Here is a 15,346-nt window from a genome sequence, read left to right as displayed (position 1 = left end):
GCTGCTATGTTGGATGCATGTATATTTACAATTATTTGATCTTGTGGATTGATCCCTTGATCGTTATGTAATGTCTTTCTTCATCCCTTGTTGCAGTCTTATTTTAAAGTCTATTTTGAGTAACTCAAAGTGGAGTAAATACTGCCAGCAGTTTACGTTCAAGAGTTCAGAATGCTACTCCCACTGGAAGGGCTGTGTCCTGGCAAGCTGCCCTCTGCCTGACTTCCTAGAATGCTCTGGAAGGTGCATTTTTCTGACCAACAGTCAGAATTAATTACTTTTTCAATTGCTAAAATGTGGGGGCCAGAGCTGTGTAGACTTGGATGAAAGGGAGGAAAATATTTCATTTTTGCAACTCCAGCCTGAATGGGCAATATTGCACATTGCTCAGCTTGATTTGTTTGTTAATTCAATTAAGCTCAACAGCCCACCTACAGGGGTTTGGTTAAATAAATTACAATACATGGATTTAAAAAGAAGTAAGTAGCTCTAAAATATACCATCATAAAAATGTGTCTAATGTATGAAGTGTTTAATGCACTTTGAGCAATCATACCTCAATAAAGTGGTTTATTTTAAAAAAAATAAAGTCTAAATTGTCTGTTATGAGTACTGCTACCCCAACTCTCTTTTCATTTTCATTTGCATGGAATACCTTTTTCCATCCTCTCACTTTCAGTCTATGTGTGTCGTTAGATCTGAAGTGAGTCTCCTGTAGGCAGTGTATATATGGGTCTTGCTTTTCATTTTGTTTTGTTTTTTAAATATGTTCAGCCACTCTATGTTTTTTGACTGGAACAGTTAATTCACTTACATTTAAGGTAATTATTGATAGGTATGTATTTATTTTCATTTTGTTAATTGTTTTCTGGTTGTTTTGTACTTCTTTTCTGTTCCTTCCGTCTTCTTTTGCTCTATTCCCTTATGATTTGATGACAATCTTTAGTGTTATGTTTGGATTTCTTTCTCTTTTTTGTGTGTCTCTATTATAGATTTTTGGTTTGTGATTATCATGAGGTTTATATATAATTCTCTCTCTCTCTCTCTCTCTCTCTCTATGTTTAATGTTTTTGACATCAACTTTTACATCTTTTTGTTTTAGGTATCCCTTAAATACTTACTGTTGATATAGATGATTTTACTGCCTTGTCTTTTAACTTCCCTACTAGCTTTATGTGGTTGATCTACTACATTTACTGTATGTTTCCTTTTACCAATGAGATTTCTACTTTCATAATTTTCATATTTCTGGTTGTGGTCTTTTCTATTTCACTTAGGGAAATCCCTTTAACATTTCTTGTAGAGCTGGTTTAGTGGTGCTGAACTCTTTTAACCTTTGCTTGCCTGTAAAACTCTTTATCTCTTCTTCAAATCTGAATGATATGCTTTCCAGTTAGATAATTCTTGGTTGTAGGTTTTTTCCTTTCATTACCTTGAATATATCATGCCAGTCCCTTCTGGCTTACAAAGATTCTGCTGAAGATTCAGCTCATAGTCTCGTGGGAGTTCTCTTGTATGTAACTAGTTGCTTTTCTCTTGGTGCTTTTAAGATTCTCTTCTTATCTTTAATAGTTGTCATTTTAATTATAATGTTTCTTGCTGTAAACCACTTTAGGTTCATCTTGTTTGGAACTCTCTGTACTTTCCAGAAATAGATTCATGTTTCCTTTCCCAGGTTAGGGGAGTTTTCAGCTATTATTTCTTCAAATATGTTCTCTGCTTCTTTCTCTCTTTTTTCTCCTTCTAGGACCCCTTATAATGTGAATGTTAGTATGCTTGATCTTATCCCAGAGGTCTCTTAAACTGTCCCCATCTTTTAAAATTCTTTTTTGTTCAGCTTGGGTGATTTTTCACTACTCAGTCTCCAGTTCACTGATCATTCCTCTGTATCATCGAATCTCCTGTTGATTCCTTCTAGTGTATTTTTTATTTCAGTTATTGTATTCTTCAGCTCCGTTTGATTCTTTTTTATATTTTCTAACACTTTATGAACTTCTCAACGTGATCATTCATTCTTCTCCCAAGTTCACTAAGCATTTTCATGATCATTACCTTGACCTCTTTATCATATAGATGACTTATCTCCACTTCACTTAGTTCTTCTTCTTGGGTTTTGTCTTGTTCCTTCATTTGGAACATATTCCTTTGTCTCTTCATTATGCCTATCTCTATACATTTATTTCTACGTATTATGTAGGTTGGTTATGTTTTCCAATCTTTGAGAAGTGGCCTTATGTAAGAGACATCCTATGGGGCTCAGCAGCCCACGTCCTTCTGGTCACAGAAGGGTGCCCCCTGTGTTAGCTGTGTGGGCCCTTCTGTCGTGGCGAAACCAACTACCGTGGGCACACTGGTAGGCAGGGCTGGCCCCCAGGCCAGTTGGCTGCCAAGCTGTAACTCATGTGGTGACTGCCAGCCCACTGGTAGGTAGGGCCAGGTCCTGGCATGGCGGGCTGTGTGACCCAGCAGGTCCTGGAGCTGTTGCCTGCCTGCTAGTATAGGACCAGGTCCCAGTGTGGCTGCTGTGCAAGCCGGGGACTCCCAGGGCTGGTGACAGTCTGTTGGCAGGTGGGCTTGGGACCCGGAGCTGCTGGTTGCAGAGCCCCAGATCTCTAGGGACTGGTGCCTGCCTGCTGGTGGGTGGGTAAGCCCCCTGGCACTTCGAGGCTGGAGGGAGGTTTGCAAAATTGTGCCTGTCCAGCATCCTCATGGTAAAACAAGCTCCCCAGAATGTTTGCTGCCAGCATCTATGTTCCCAAGGGGAATCCACGTTGCTTCCTGTCTCTCTGTGAGGCTCTCCAAGATCAGCAAACGAATCTGACTCAGGATTCTTTCAAATTACTGCCTCTGTACTGGAACTCGGAGCATGTGAAACTTTGCGTGAGCCCTTTAAGAGTGGAGCCTCTGTTTCCTATGGCCCTCTGGCTCTCCCGTTACACAAGCCCTGCTGGCTTTCAAAGCCAGATGTTCTGGGCACTCATCTTCCTGGGAGTGTAGGACACGCAGGTAGCGGGTCCCAGTGTAGAAGTTAGACCCCTCGCACCTTGGGGAGGACTTCTGGAACTGTGATAATCCTCCCGTTGTGTGTCACTATCTGTGGGTGTGGGTCTTGACTACACTACATCTCTACCCCTCCTACCTGTCTTGTTGTGGCTCCTTCTTTGTATCTTTAGTTGTGGAAAACCTTTTCTGCTAGTCTTCCGGTCACTTCCGTAGCTACTTGTCCTGTAACTCGTTGTAATTTCGCTGGACCTGTGGGCAGTGAGCTCAGGGTCTCTCTCATCTTGACCACACCTCAGGCTATAGTATCTTTTTTTTTTTTTTTTTTTTTTTTTTTTTTGCAGTAGGCGGGCCTCTCACTGCTGTGGCCTCTCCCGCTGCGGAGCACAGGCTCCGGACGCGCAGGCCCAGCAGCCATGGCTCACGGGCTTAGCCGCTCCGCGGCACGTGGGATCTTCCCGGACCAGGGCACGAACCCGTGTCCCCTGCATCGGCAGGCGGATTCTCAACCACTGCGCCACCAGGGAAGCCCTATAGTATCATTTTTTAAAGATTATTTTAAAATTGTTTAAAAAACAAAAAACTGAGTTTCAGAGAGCTTAAATGACTTAACAAAAAAGCACAAAATTCATAATAACAATTTGGAATTTGAAAGTTGGCTCTTTAATTTTAAACTTTTCTCTCTATTGAACTAATTCACAATCAACTCTTACTTAATGGATAAGTATTACTATTTTAATCTCCACTATTTAGACTTCACTATTAAATAGTGAGCCTCTCAGGTTTTAACAGTGCTTATAGAGCACTTTTCCTTCCTACACAAAATTGTCACAGAATTCTGTAACTTTTTGCCTTTCTTTTCCCTTTTTGGTGCATGTTCTGGTTCTTTCCCTGCCTTTAGGCCATATTTTGGGTGAGGTTGCCAGCCTGCCATGAATGGTTATTTCTCTTAGGTTGCTCCTTTAAGTGGAAAACACATACACACATACACATAAACACACACAACCAACTTGTTAGCATTGTGTTTTAAAAAGAGTACATAAGTCCAAGTGAAAGGTGATATTCTTGAGCATAGCATAGAAACATTATTAGCACGTGAATTTCACAATAACACAAGATCTTGTTATTTCTCCCCACTCTGATGTTGTTGATCTTACTTCCAGTGTGGTCAGACAATGTCTGGTTTGGGGACCCTCATAATTAACGCAATTAGTTGTTGTCTAAAATTGTTTGTAATCAGCAGAAACGTTTCCTCATCAAATCTTTTGCGGAAGTCCAAAATGTGAATATATCAGACAAATAGGAGTTGAGCCGCCCAGTTTGAAGCAGTGTGGTGCTTTGTGCAGGGTGAACTGCTAGCCATTTCTCTCTCTTACCACCAAGCCTGTGACGCTTCCCTACTGAACCCTGAGGGTTTTAGTAGTAGTTAAAATTTACTGAAATAAGTCATTATTCTGTTTAGTTAAATTCTGTTCATAGTAAAATAAGTAATGAATGTGTTCTACAACTGGAAAACAAACAAAGCAATCCTTTTTCACTGGCCACCTAAGCTGGGAATAACCTCCTCTGTAATGGTTAATTACAGTTTTTCCAAAGGGGCAGCTCAAATGTTTGAGGAGCTTTTTTTTTTTTTTTTTTTTTTTTTGTGGCACGCGGGCCTCTCACTGTTGTGGCCTCTCCCGTTGCGGAGCACAGGCTCCAGACGCGCAGGCCCAGCGGCCACGGCTCACGGGCTTAGTTGCTCCGCGGCACGTGGGATCTTCCCGGACCAGGGCACGAACCCGTGACCCCTGCATTGGCAGGCGGACTCTCAACCACTGCGCCACCAGGGAAGCCCTTGAGGAGCTTTTAATGTCCCCATAAGCACTGTTGCTGATTTTTCATATGTAAGAACTTATGGGCAAATAGGATCAATTGATACGAGAAAATAAAGAAGAAGCTCCTACCAATATTTGCTCTGGCTCCAAGAAACACTGTTAAAATCGATTTTAAGGAAATAGAAGGTCAACATCTATTTGTCAGTGAAGTCTCTAAGAAAGAACGAAGGGATTAAAAAATTACTACATTGCTCCGAGCTCACCAAATACCTCAACCCACTTGATTTGGGGGCTATATAGTGCAAAAAGCCACTCTAAGTACAGATATAAGTTTATTCATGACCTAGGATCAGTCCCAAGTTCTTCTATGAGCTTACCTTGGTAAATTGGGTTAGAGAATTGATAAATCTGGAAACACGTAAACACCTTATTAGGCCTAAACAGCAGGGAGCTCTCAGTGGTCTGCTGTGGCCTACTTTCCTGGGGTCCTACTATATGGTACTTGATGGTTTTGCAAGAGGTAGGACATTGCTAAACATGCAATTCCAAGGGACCCTTAATGCCTACCTTAATCTACCCTCTAAATAATATAGAAAAGAAAAAGGAAATTTAAATCTATATAGAAATACAACTTTCCCCTCTCCTTGTCTCCCACTGAAAGCTATAATCCTGCTTTACGTACATTCCTTCGCCAGCACCGTTTTGTGCTTCTCCAGAATCTTTGGGGACACTGGGATAGTCTGGTTGCATGATCTGATCTCCTCTCCCTCAGGAGTGAGTACTGCAGGGAACGATGTCTTATGTTCTCTTTGAGTTGTTCAGGTATTTGGCCGACATTCCTTCACATCTTTTTCCCTTGGATTTATCATTTTAACTTGTTTACATGCTGAGGTATTCCTTTTCACTCCAATGGAGGCGTTCAGAAGAATCTGAGCAAAACCTCAAGAAGCTTCTTTTCCATTCTTTGCCCCTGCTTTGACACATCTTCCTAGGATCATTGGTATAAACATTTAGGCCCTTCACAGTCTTTCTACGGGCTCTGTAATATTACCGCAGAAGTCACTTAAATGAATCAGGATATTAATTAATTTTACCCCAGACTACCCTCAGTGTTATGGGTACATAATTTCTATGAAGCACTAGCCCATAAAATGATCCCTGAAAATGGAGCTGCTTGGGCAATTGTTTTAGAAAATTCTACCCTCCGAGGATTTTACAATGCACAATAACATCTGTAAAAATTCTCAGTAATCCTAACACAAAGACATTCATTTGATGTTTTTTCAGAATCTATGCAGCTCCAAATTATTTGACTATAAAAGGGTTTTTAACATAAACAAAATAACACACCAAAGTACTAGTATTCTATAGCGTATGTTTTAGTAAATGTTGACTTCAAAATCTATGCAGCTCTTTGACTATAAAAATTTTTTTATAGTCAAAATCTATGCAGCTCCAAATAATTTGACTATAAAAGTGTTTTTTAACATAAACAAAGTAACATACCAAAGTACTAGTATTCTATAGCATATGTTTTAGTACATGTTGATTTCATCAAAAAGTCACTCATCCCATATTCTATTTCTGAAGACAAAGTGACCACACAAGAAGCTTTTGTTATGTATATTGGACGAAACAATGCTGTAAGTCAAATTATGTAATTTCAAAGGAATAAATAAAGCTGCTTAATCCCTTTCGCTTCACAATTTAACTCCCTAAATCCTCCCTTTCAAGTCAGTCTGTTGTAAACACACCTTAAATTCCTAATATAATTAATGTTCACATTTGTTGCTTACTCCCCAAAATTTAACCTCCCAAAACATACAACATGAATCGCACGTTGATAATACCGAGACAAATTATAAGACAGCCCGTGGTCCTTATTCTGCTTAGCTCTAGCCAATGGTTCTAACTTAGGGCTCTGGTTGGAGTCAAAGTCTGCATTTACACTCTGGTATTGATGAGACTTTCTCAAGCATCTCTTGTGTTTGATTCTTTATTCCAAGTTAAATATGGTTTAAAAATTCCTCATATTTTATCTTCCATACATTCCACCTGTATCAAATTCTAAGACTTAAAAGAACATAAATTTCAAAAACACAAGTCCTAAAGGTAAAGCCATTATTATCTTGATGCTGTGATTTAAATAAGAATTGCTCAAGCAAAATAATGTTTGTCAAATAAATACATATATTATTACCTAGACTTACAGTGTGAGTCACACCTGTAGACCACAGTCGATATATAGTGTTTTCTGGGGGAAAATGGCCAGACGGAAAAACTGAAAGAGAGCAAACCATGTTTATTTTTATTTATTTTATTTTTTTGTGGTACGTGGGCCTCTCACTGCTGTGGCCTCTCCCGCTGCGGAGCACGGGTTCCGGATGCGCAGGCCCACCAGCCATGGCCCACGGGCCCAGCCGCTTAGCAGCACGTGGGATCTTCCCGGACCGGAACACGAACCCATATCCCCTGCATCAGCAGGTTGACTCCAACCACTGCGCCACCAGGGAAGCCCAAATCATATAAGTTTAAAGAACAGCTTTGGGATTGCTTTCCTTTTGCTCTGAGGTGTCAATCACTTCTTGGCAGAAGTCCAGAATCTACTACCTGTGAACCTGAAGTGCAATTGGGAACATTTTCCCAAGAAGATGTTAATATAAGACTATGATTCTCATATTTTAATAAATGTAGGTTACCCATTTTCTTTTCTTCTGAGATTAGGATTTGAAATATTTAGTACACCAGTTAAAATTTGAAAATTTATGCCTGTGGCAGCATTAGTCTCCACGTTTTTCATTCTATTCACTTTTCACTCAATACATCTTTCATTCTATTCTATTTTCATAGTCCACCATGGATATTTCTAAATATTTGGATCACTTTCAAAACATTCCTGTCTCCTTCCATGGCCTAATTGACATGTGTAATTGACAACCTGTCCTGAATTAAGTGTGGGCTCTAATTCTATTCTCATTTGTGAAGTATATTCTACATTAATAATAAGCAATTCTCTAAATAAAATTGTTGGGATTGTACCCCCAGCCACTCCTTTATTCTCCTTTTCTCTTTGTATTTACGTAAACTGGCAGCTCCTCACATCTTCCTTAGCTATACATTCTATCTTTTCCGATCACCGAGACTGTTGACTCTACACGAGGGAATTCTTTAGGCCATCAGGATAGCTTTTTCATGGTTTCCAATTTTAGCTCAGCAGACAAATTCTTCTCTGAAGATTTCTGAAGAAGAACTCCTCTTCTGATGTTTTCAAAGCATATGTTCTTGGAGTTCCAGTGAGAAGATCTTTATCCCCACGTTCCTCCATCCTCAAGTGTTGAGTTTCTGTAACTTTCCCACTTCCATACTATTACAAAGATCAATTCCTGCTTTCCTTATATAATAAGACATTTCTTTTCTTCCTCAAGTATTTCCCTCTCAATTTAATACTTCAAGATTCCTCGAAGTTGGTGACCATTTTCACTCATTCTTTCTCATATGCAGTGTTAATCCTATAGCCTATATTCAAATTTATTCACTTTCTTTAGCATACCAATTTCTAAAGGCTTTTTGCCTGAAGACATATTTACTCACTGTCTATGAGGTCTTCCTGCAAACTATAAACTTCTCCAGCATGAATCTCTCAAGTGCACTAAGAATTTGCATTACACTATAGATGCTTATTGCCATAAAATGAAAGCTGATTGACACTTCTGGAAGTCACCAGCAGTTCAGGCTTCCAGACCTCTTTGTGATAGGAGTCTATTAAACTGTCTTCCCCCCATCTCCAGCCAACATCGTATCTAGCTAACACTAAGTGTGCACTAACCAGCATGCCTATCTTTTCTTTGTTAACTCAACGTTCCCCATGCTAGACTTTGAGTAGACTGAAGGTCATCAATCATTTTGTTTTATAATATTTGTGCAAATATAGATTATTTAAAGTAATCTTATTCCAATGCTATTTTTGAAAACTCAGCTTATTTTTTCTTTGTTGATGAATTTCCTTTTTGCCCCCCCAAAATGAACTAAATATAAATAAAAATTTATTCTGTTTACTTCTTGTTATCTCTCTCCTCCCTGCTATTCCACCTACCTGAAAATTCTCTCTTAGACAGCATGGGAATCATACTACCACTTTCAACTACTACTGCTGCCTTACCACCCCCTTTCTAGGGTAGCTGAGCAACTAAGTTTTACATCAGAAAAGTTTGGCTCTCTGTGACTGTGGGAAAATTATATAACTTTTCAGAATTATATGTAAAATTATGATCATAATTACTACTTAATTCATAGAATTACTGTTATGATCAAGTGAAATAACCTATATCAGACATGTAGGGGAGTCTAATGTCCCTCCACTTTTAAAAACGTACTTAACTGACTCACCAAAAGACAGACATCAAAACACTGGATTTCTATATCTTGATCAGAAGACTTTAAGTAACTAATCTTCAAGTTGTACCTGGATGTTTATATTAATATTAATGATATGATCTAGTGATTGTTTACACCCCTGATGACTACTCATTCTTTTTTACATAATTAGGATCTACAGTCAAAGGTGTCACGCAGACTGAGTTCATCACTCCAAGAACAACAGTGATAAATCTTCCACTTCCAAATGCTATTTCAACATTACAAAGTTCCCAATCCAAGAGTAAGTATAAGAATTTGTGCTGAAATGTTAAGCTAGTATATTGGATAGAACTAAACTCAGAATGTTTTCCAGCCCACAGCTACCAAAGAACAATGCCTTACTTATATTCTCTCCTAGTCTCTACCAAATGGGACAACCATTTAGCAACTTTGCTTTGTACAGTGATACTCAATCCCTCCATAGCCACAAATGAGTGGATGCCAAGGAGGATCAGTCCAAGCCTGAGCAATAATCTATGATATCACCTGACACAAAAAGGTCAGCGTGGCCAAAAAATTAGACAACTTTGATGAAATGGAAAAATTCTTAGAAACAAATTGCTAAAACTGCCTCAAGAAGATAGGAAGACTGAAAAGACCTAAAGCAATTTAAGATTCTGCATTAGAAATTTAAAATGGGCCCATGGAGAAAACTCCAAGAAGGATGGCATCAAGTGTGAATTCTATCAAAATATTCACAAAAGAAGTAATACTAATTCTTCTCAAACTCCTTCATGATGTAGAGGAAACATCACACAGATAATTATATGAGACCAGTATTACCCTAACACCAAAGATAGAAAAGAATGAAAAGAAAACACAAATAAAGAAAGCTACAGACGAATATCCATCATGAACACAGATACAAATATCCTTAATAAAATATTAGAAAAAATCTGTAACATATGAAAAGTGATATAAAGCATGAACAAATGGAATTTATCCAGGAATGCAAGGTTGGTTTAACATATGAAAATCAAGTAATGTAATACACCATATTAGTAGACTCAGTAAATGCAGAAAAAGTATTTGACAAGATATAACACCCACTCATAATTAAAACTCAGTTAAGGGCTTCCCTGGTGGCACAGTGGTTGAGAGTCCACCTGCCAATGCAGGGGACGTGGGTTCGTACCCCTGTCTGAGAGGATCCCACATACCGCGGAGCAGCTGGGCCCATGAGCCATGGCCGCTGAACTTGCGCATCCGGAGCCTGTGCTCCACAACGGGAGAGACCACAACAGTGAGAGGCCCGCGTACGGCAAAAATAACCAAACAAACAAAAAAACAAATAAAACTCAATTAAATATAAATAAAATGGAACTTCCTCAAACAGGTAAAGGACATCTATGAAAAACATACAGCAAACATCATACTTAATAGTGAAAGACTTAATACTTTCCTCATAAGATCTGGGACAAAACAAAGATTCCACTCTTACCAATTCTATTCAAAATTATAACTAGAGGTTCTAGACAGTGCAATAAGCTGATAGGTAGATAGATAGATAGAGAGAGAGATAGATAGATAGATAGATAGAAAGGGACAGATAGAATCATTCATCCAGATTGGAAAGGAGGAAATAAATGTGTTTCTCTGAGTAGACTGCATCATTATCTATGTAGAAAACCCACAGATTTCACAGTAAAGCTACTAGAACTAATAAAGAGTATTCTATACCAGAGGATCCAAGATATGCACAAATAAATCATATTTCTTTATTTTAGCAATGGTAATCCAAAAAATAAGGAAATAATTCCATTCATAATAGCATCAGAAAGAATAAAGTATTTAACAGTAAATTTAACAATAGAAATGCAAGATTTGTACACTGAACTATAAAACACTTCTGTGAGAAATTAAATATATAAATGGAAATTTCTGAGTTGATGAACATGTGAAGATTTGAAGAGAGTGGTGCACTAGGAGAGGACATGGAAGCTCCACGTCCTTTCTCCATACCTTGCCCTGTGCATCTCTTTCATCTGGCTGTCCCTGAGTTATATCCTTTTATCGTAAGCCAGTGATCTAATGAGGTAACAGAGTGAATTATCAAGAAAGATTTGTCCCCATCAGTAGGGCTAGTGAGTACCAGAATTAACAACTTGGCATATATGATTCCTTGCCCTGTGTTCTTTTCTTTATTACATGCTGCCACCTCCCTGACTTTTTTGTGTTAAGGCAGATAGTCATATGAGTATAACTGAACTAAGTTAAGACTAGTCAGGTAGCTGGCACATCACCTGGAGGGGCTCTAGTGGGTGTCTGGGACCCTAAAAAGGACACATCATGAGGTCAGTTTCCAGGCAAGAGGAGCAAAAGAACTAAGGGAGCCCCAAAGCCAAAGCAGAGCTGAGCCTATTCTGATCACATGCTCTGGACATTCACAATGTGGAGCCTGGTATCAGAGCACATCTGGGAGGTGTGGCAGGTGTGATCCAGCAGGTCAGACACAGCAGAGCAGGGAGGGGAAGGCAATTTATGCATTTTTAATGTAATGCACACACAATTTAAATAATACATTTATTTTAGTATTATGTGAAAAGACCACTTGTTAGTTTTAGTGATTCAGACAAGCCCACTAAGGATCAAAAAAGAAAATTTTTCATTAGTACAATTACATCTGGTACTTGAGCAAAGAAATCAGATTTTAAAACATTACTGCCAGTGGGAAAGTGCTAGTGAGATGCAAAAATGACATCATTTTGGTTCTGACTTTAGCCACACAAAGCCATTTCAAGGGTTTACAAGAAAGATGGAATCACGGGGGAAAGAAAAGTAGAATGTGAGTGTGTTGCTTCTGTATGTTTAAAAATTTTTTAAAGCCAGTGATGAATGTTTGAACATTTGCTTCCTTAGGTTTTATACTGTAGTAATCTACCATCAATTTTATAACAAATATATTTGTTTCTAAGTATATAACCATCAACAAAGACAGAAATAGAAAAAATTAAATGCAAACAGAAACACTTTACCTAACCATATATAAAAATGTTAAAAAAGCACACAAAAAGAATCCAAGTACTTTAAACAACATAGTCTTAACTGCACACCCTCCTCAGAAGAACAGATAAAGAGGGGGAGAGAAAAGAAAAACACTGGAAAGAAATCCTGAAATTCACTTGATGAGTTTGTTTTATTGAAATGAATATAGCGAATCTAAATACTTGGTACTACAAGATTGAAAAAACATATAGATGTGTTCTCAATGTGAAAAGGGGAGATACAAATACAGAATGGGGGAAGGAAATTATCATATTGAAACCGAAGGCATCAGCAAACCTCACGATTAAAATTCAAATATGTATTTAACATTACAAAGAATAAATAAATAAATAAACAAACATTACATGTTTATGGATTGGAAGACTTGATATTTTAAGACGGCGGTTGTTTCTAAGCTGATCAATAATTGATAAAATAGTCAGTGCAATCCCTATTAGAATACAAGCAGGTTTTTTGCATAGACATTGATAAGCCCATCCTAAAATATATATGGGAATGAAAAGGACTTTGAACTGTCAAAACACTTTTTTTTTTTTTTTTTTTTTTTTGTGGTACGCGGGCCTCTCACTGTCGTGGCCTCTCCCGTTGCGGAGCACAGGCTCCGGACGCACAGGCTCAGCGGCCATGGCTCACGGGCCCAGCCGCTCTGCGGCACGTGGGATCTTCCCGGACCGGGTCACGAACCCGTGTCCCCTGCATCAGCAGGCGGATTCTCAACCACTGCGCCACCAGGGAAGCCCTGTCAAAACACTTTTGAAAAAGAACAACAAGATTGGAAGACTCGAACACAGCCAATTTCAAAACTTACTCTAAAGCTATAGTAATCAAAACAGGGTGTGGTTAATGTGTTAAGAATAGCATGATTCATAATAGTCAAACAGTGAAAATAATCCAAATGTCCCTTAACTGGCGAAATAGAATATCTCATTGGATTTTCCATTTGGAATTCATCTGTAATATTCCAAAACATGGGATATCTGTATAATAGAATACTATTCAGCAATTTAAAGGAACAAAATACTGATACACTCTGTAATAGCATGAATCTGAAAAACATCATACAGTGAAAGAAGTCTTTCTCAAAATACAACGTATATGATTCCATCTCTGTGAAATATCCACAAAGGATATTTTTATAGGGACAGAAAGCAGGTAAGTGGCTGCCTACACCTGGAGGTGGACCTGGGGATTGACTGCAGAAAGACCCAAGGAAGTTTTTTGTGTTGAAGAAAAGGTTCTAAAACTGTAGTATAGTGATGGTCACACAACTCTATAAATTTACTAAATATTATTGGGTTGTGTACTTAAAATGAGTGCATTAGGTGGTGAGTTTCCAAATAAAGATTTGTTTAAAAACAAAAAGAAAGAGAATGTTGATCTAGGCCAATAAAATTCCTTTCTGGGTAATCTGAACTAGAAAACCCAAACAAACCAAAAAGTCAGAGGAACTGTAGGAGCAAGGTTTTAGTAGAGTGAGTCTGAGACAGCCACGGTGACTGGTGTGCATGTGGCGTAAGGAAGCAGGTATTATGAGTTAAGCAGAGTTGGTAGAAGAAGAATGGAGAGAGACTATGTGGGAGAGACCCCACGAGCAAGATTAAGTTGTTCAGGAGAGACAGAGAGAGTAGCAGGACCAAGAGATCCCCTGATTCCTGACAGTTTTCCAGTTCCAGTCCAAATGTATCTTCACAACAAGGACTTCCCTTATTCTGGCCTCTGTGACTGGAAGTTGTCTGTACTTTTAGTCAAACTATCCTGAGTAGAAAAGCTAGCAATCTTCTGTAAGAGCCTTATCAGATCCCGTTCATTATAAATCCTGGAGGTACTGTTGGCATACCATAGTCCTTAAGAAAAAACAGCTACAGGAGACTTACAGTCTCCAAGTCTCTTCTTGGGAGACCTCTAAGGTAGAATGACACAGCAAGTGGGGACTGTCGATGCCCAAGGCCCACGGTTGACTAGAAACACATCAAGAACCTCCATTTCCCCCTTTTTTATTGTAATCATTAGGCACGATATAAAAAAGTTATCTAGAAAAAGTCGAATTTCACACCATAATTATAAACTAATAATTTTATTTAATTAGTCACCGTATAAAGGAACTTAAAGAGGAGGGTCATTTTTCCTTCATAAGAAGAACATTTTTTTGTGGTAGCGTTTTGGGCTCTGATGAGTAGAACCTATTTTGTCGGCAATATATGTCTGAAAAGTACCTTTGGCAAACCAAAACCTCACCCATCTCATCATATGACTGCCCCCGAGACAAACAAGAATAAAAGTGAATACACATCTGCAAAATGTGTAGCAGTTGAAGATTAAACTCAAATAATTTGTACTTTGCACTGACACCCACCCAGGCAGTGCCTGATGTGGAAAATGTCATTCAGGGACCACGGTTTATTAAAATTAGCACTTAGACAGAAGTCTGTGGTCAATCCCATGGGTTGCTTGAGATTCGTAATTCTGCCTTGATTCGTGCAATAAAATGCCCTCTGCATCTCAGTTCTGGAGACTCCTGTATTTATTTAGCTTCTAAACACAGTCTGAAGTGGCTTTCTTCCAAGTAGTTTAAAAAATACACCCACAAAGCCATTTCTTGAAAAATGAAACACCCTGGAAAGCAAGGTAATGAAAGAAGGGTACTTACTGCTGCCCTTTGCAGTTGCCATTTGATTAACCAGTTCTATGCTCAAAGTCCTTTAGAAATTTTGTTATAAAACTCACTCTTTGGGCAGCCATCCTCCCTAGATCTCTCTCATTCCTCAAGGTGCTTCCTGCTAAGCATGGACTCCACTTGATATAATGAGTTTGCACACATTTCCATCGGCGCCTGGTGAGACCAGGAGTCGGCCCAGATTCCTGGTTAGCAGGACAATGCTCCCTTTCCATCTCCACCCTTCACACACACAAACATTCAAAATTAGTGGAGTCAAGACAGACAAACAGAAGGAGAACGAAACAATCTATAGGCAGGGGAAGGTTGAACACCTCTTAAACATATGGGCAATGGGTCCTTGGAGAGTGAGTATCAGGTAAAGGCACTGTGGGTACATTATCTCAAATACAGGCTTGATGAAGAGTAGAGAAGAGTTATTGAGGTCTGTTGC

The 15,346-nt window shown here is 38.9% G+C and overlaps 1 protein-coding gene across 1 annotated transcript in view; it reads left to right on the top strand.

Annotated features, from left to right (window-relative positions):
• Positions 1 to 15,346, top strand: part of EMCN (endomucin) — a 109,642-nt gene that overhangs the window by 39,527 nt on the left and 54,769 nt on the right. The window contains exon 4 of the mRNA XM_059066524.2: positions 9,364 to 9,474. Coding sequence (XP_058922507.1) covers positions 9,364 to 9,474 — 111 coding nt within the window. The remainder of the gene's footprint in view (positions 1 to 9,363; positions 9,475 to 15,346) is intronic.

This window comes from Kogia breviceps, chromosome 6 (assembly GCF_026419965.1).
Source record: "Kogia breviceps isolate mKogBre1 chromosome 6, mKogBre1 haplotype 1, whole genome shotgun sequence".
In the NCBI taxonomy this organism is placed as follows: Eukaryota; Metazoa; Chordata; class Mammalia; order Artiodactyla; family Physeteridae; genus Kogia; species Kogia breviceps.
The sequence above is the reverse complement of the archived record's forward strand: the minus strand, read 5'-3'. Positions and strand labels throughout refer to the sequence as shown.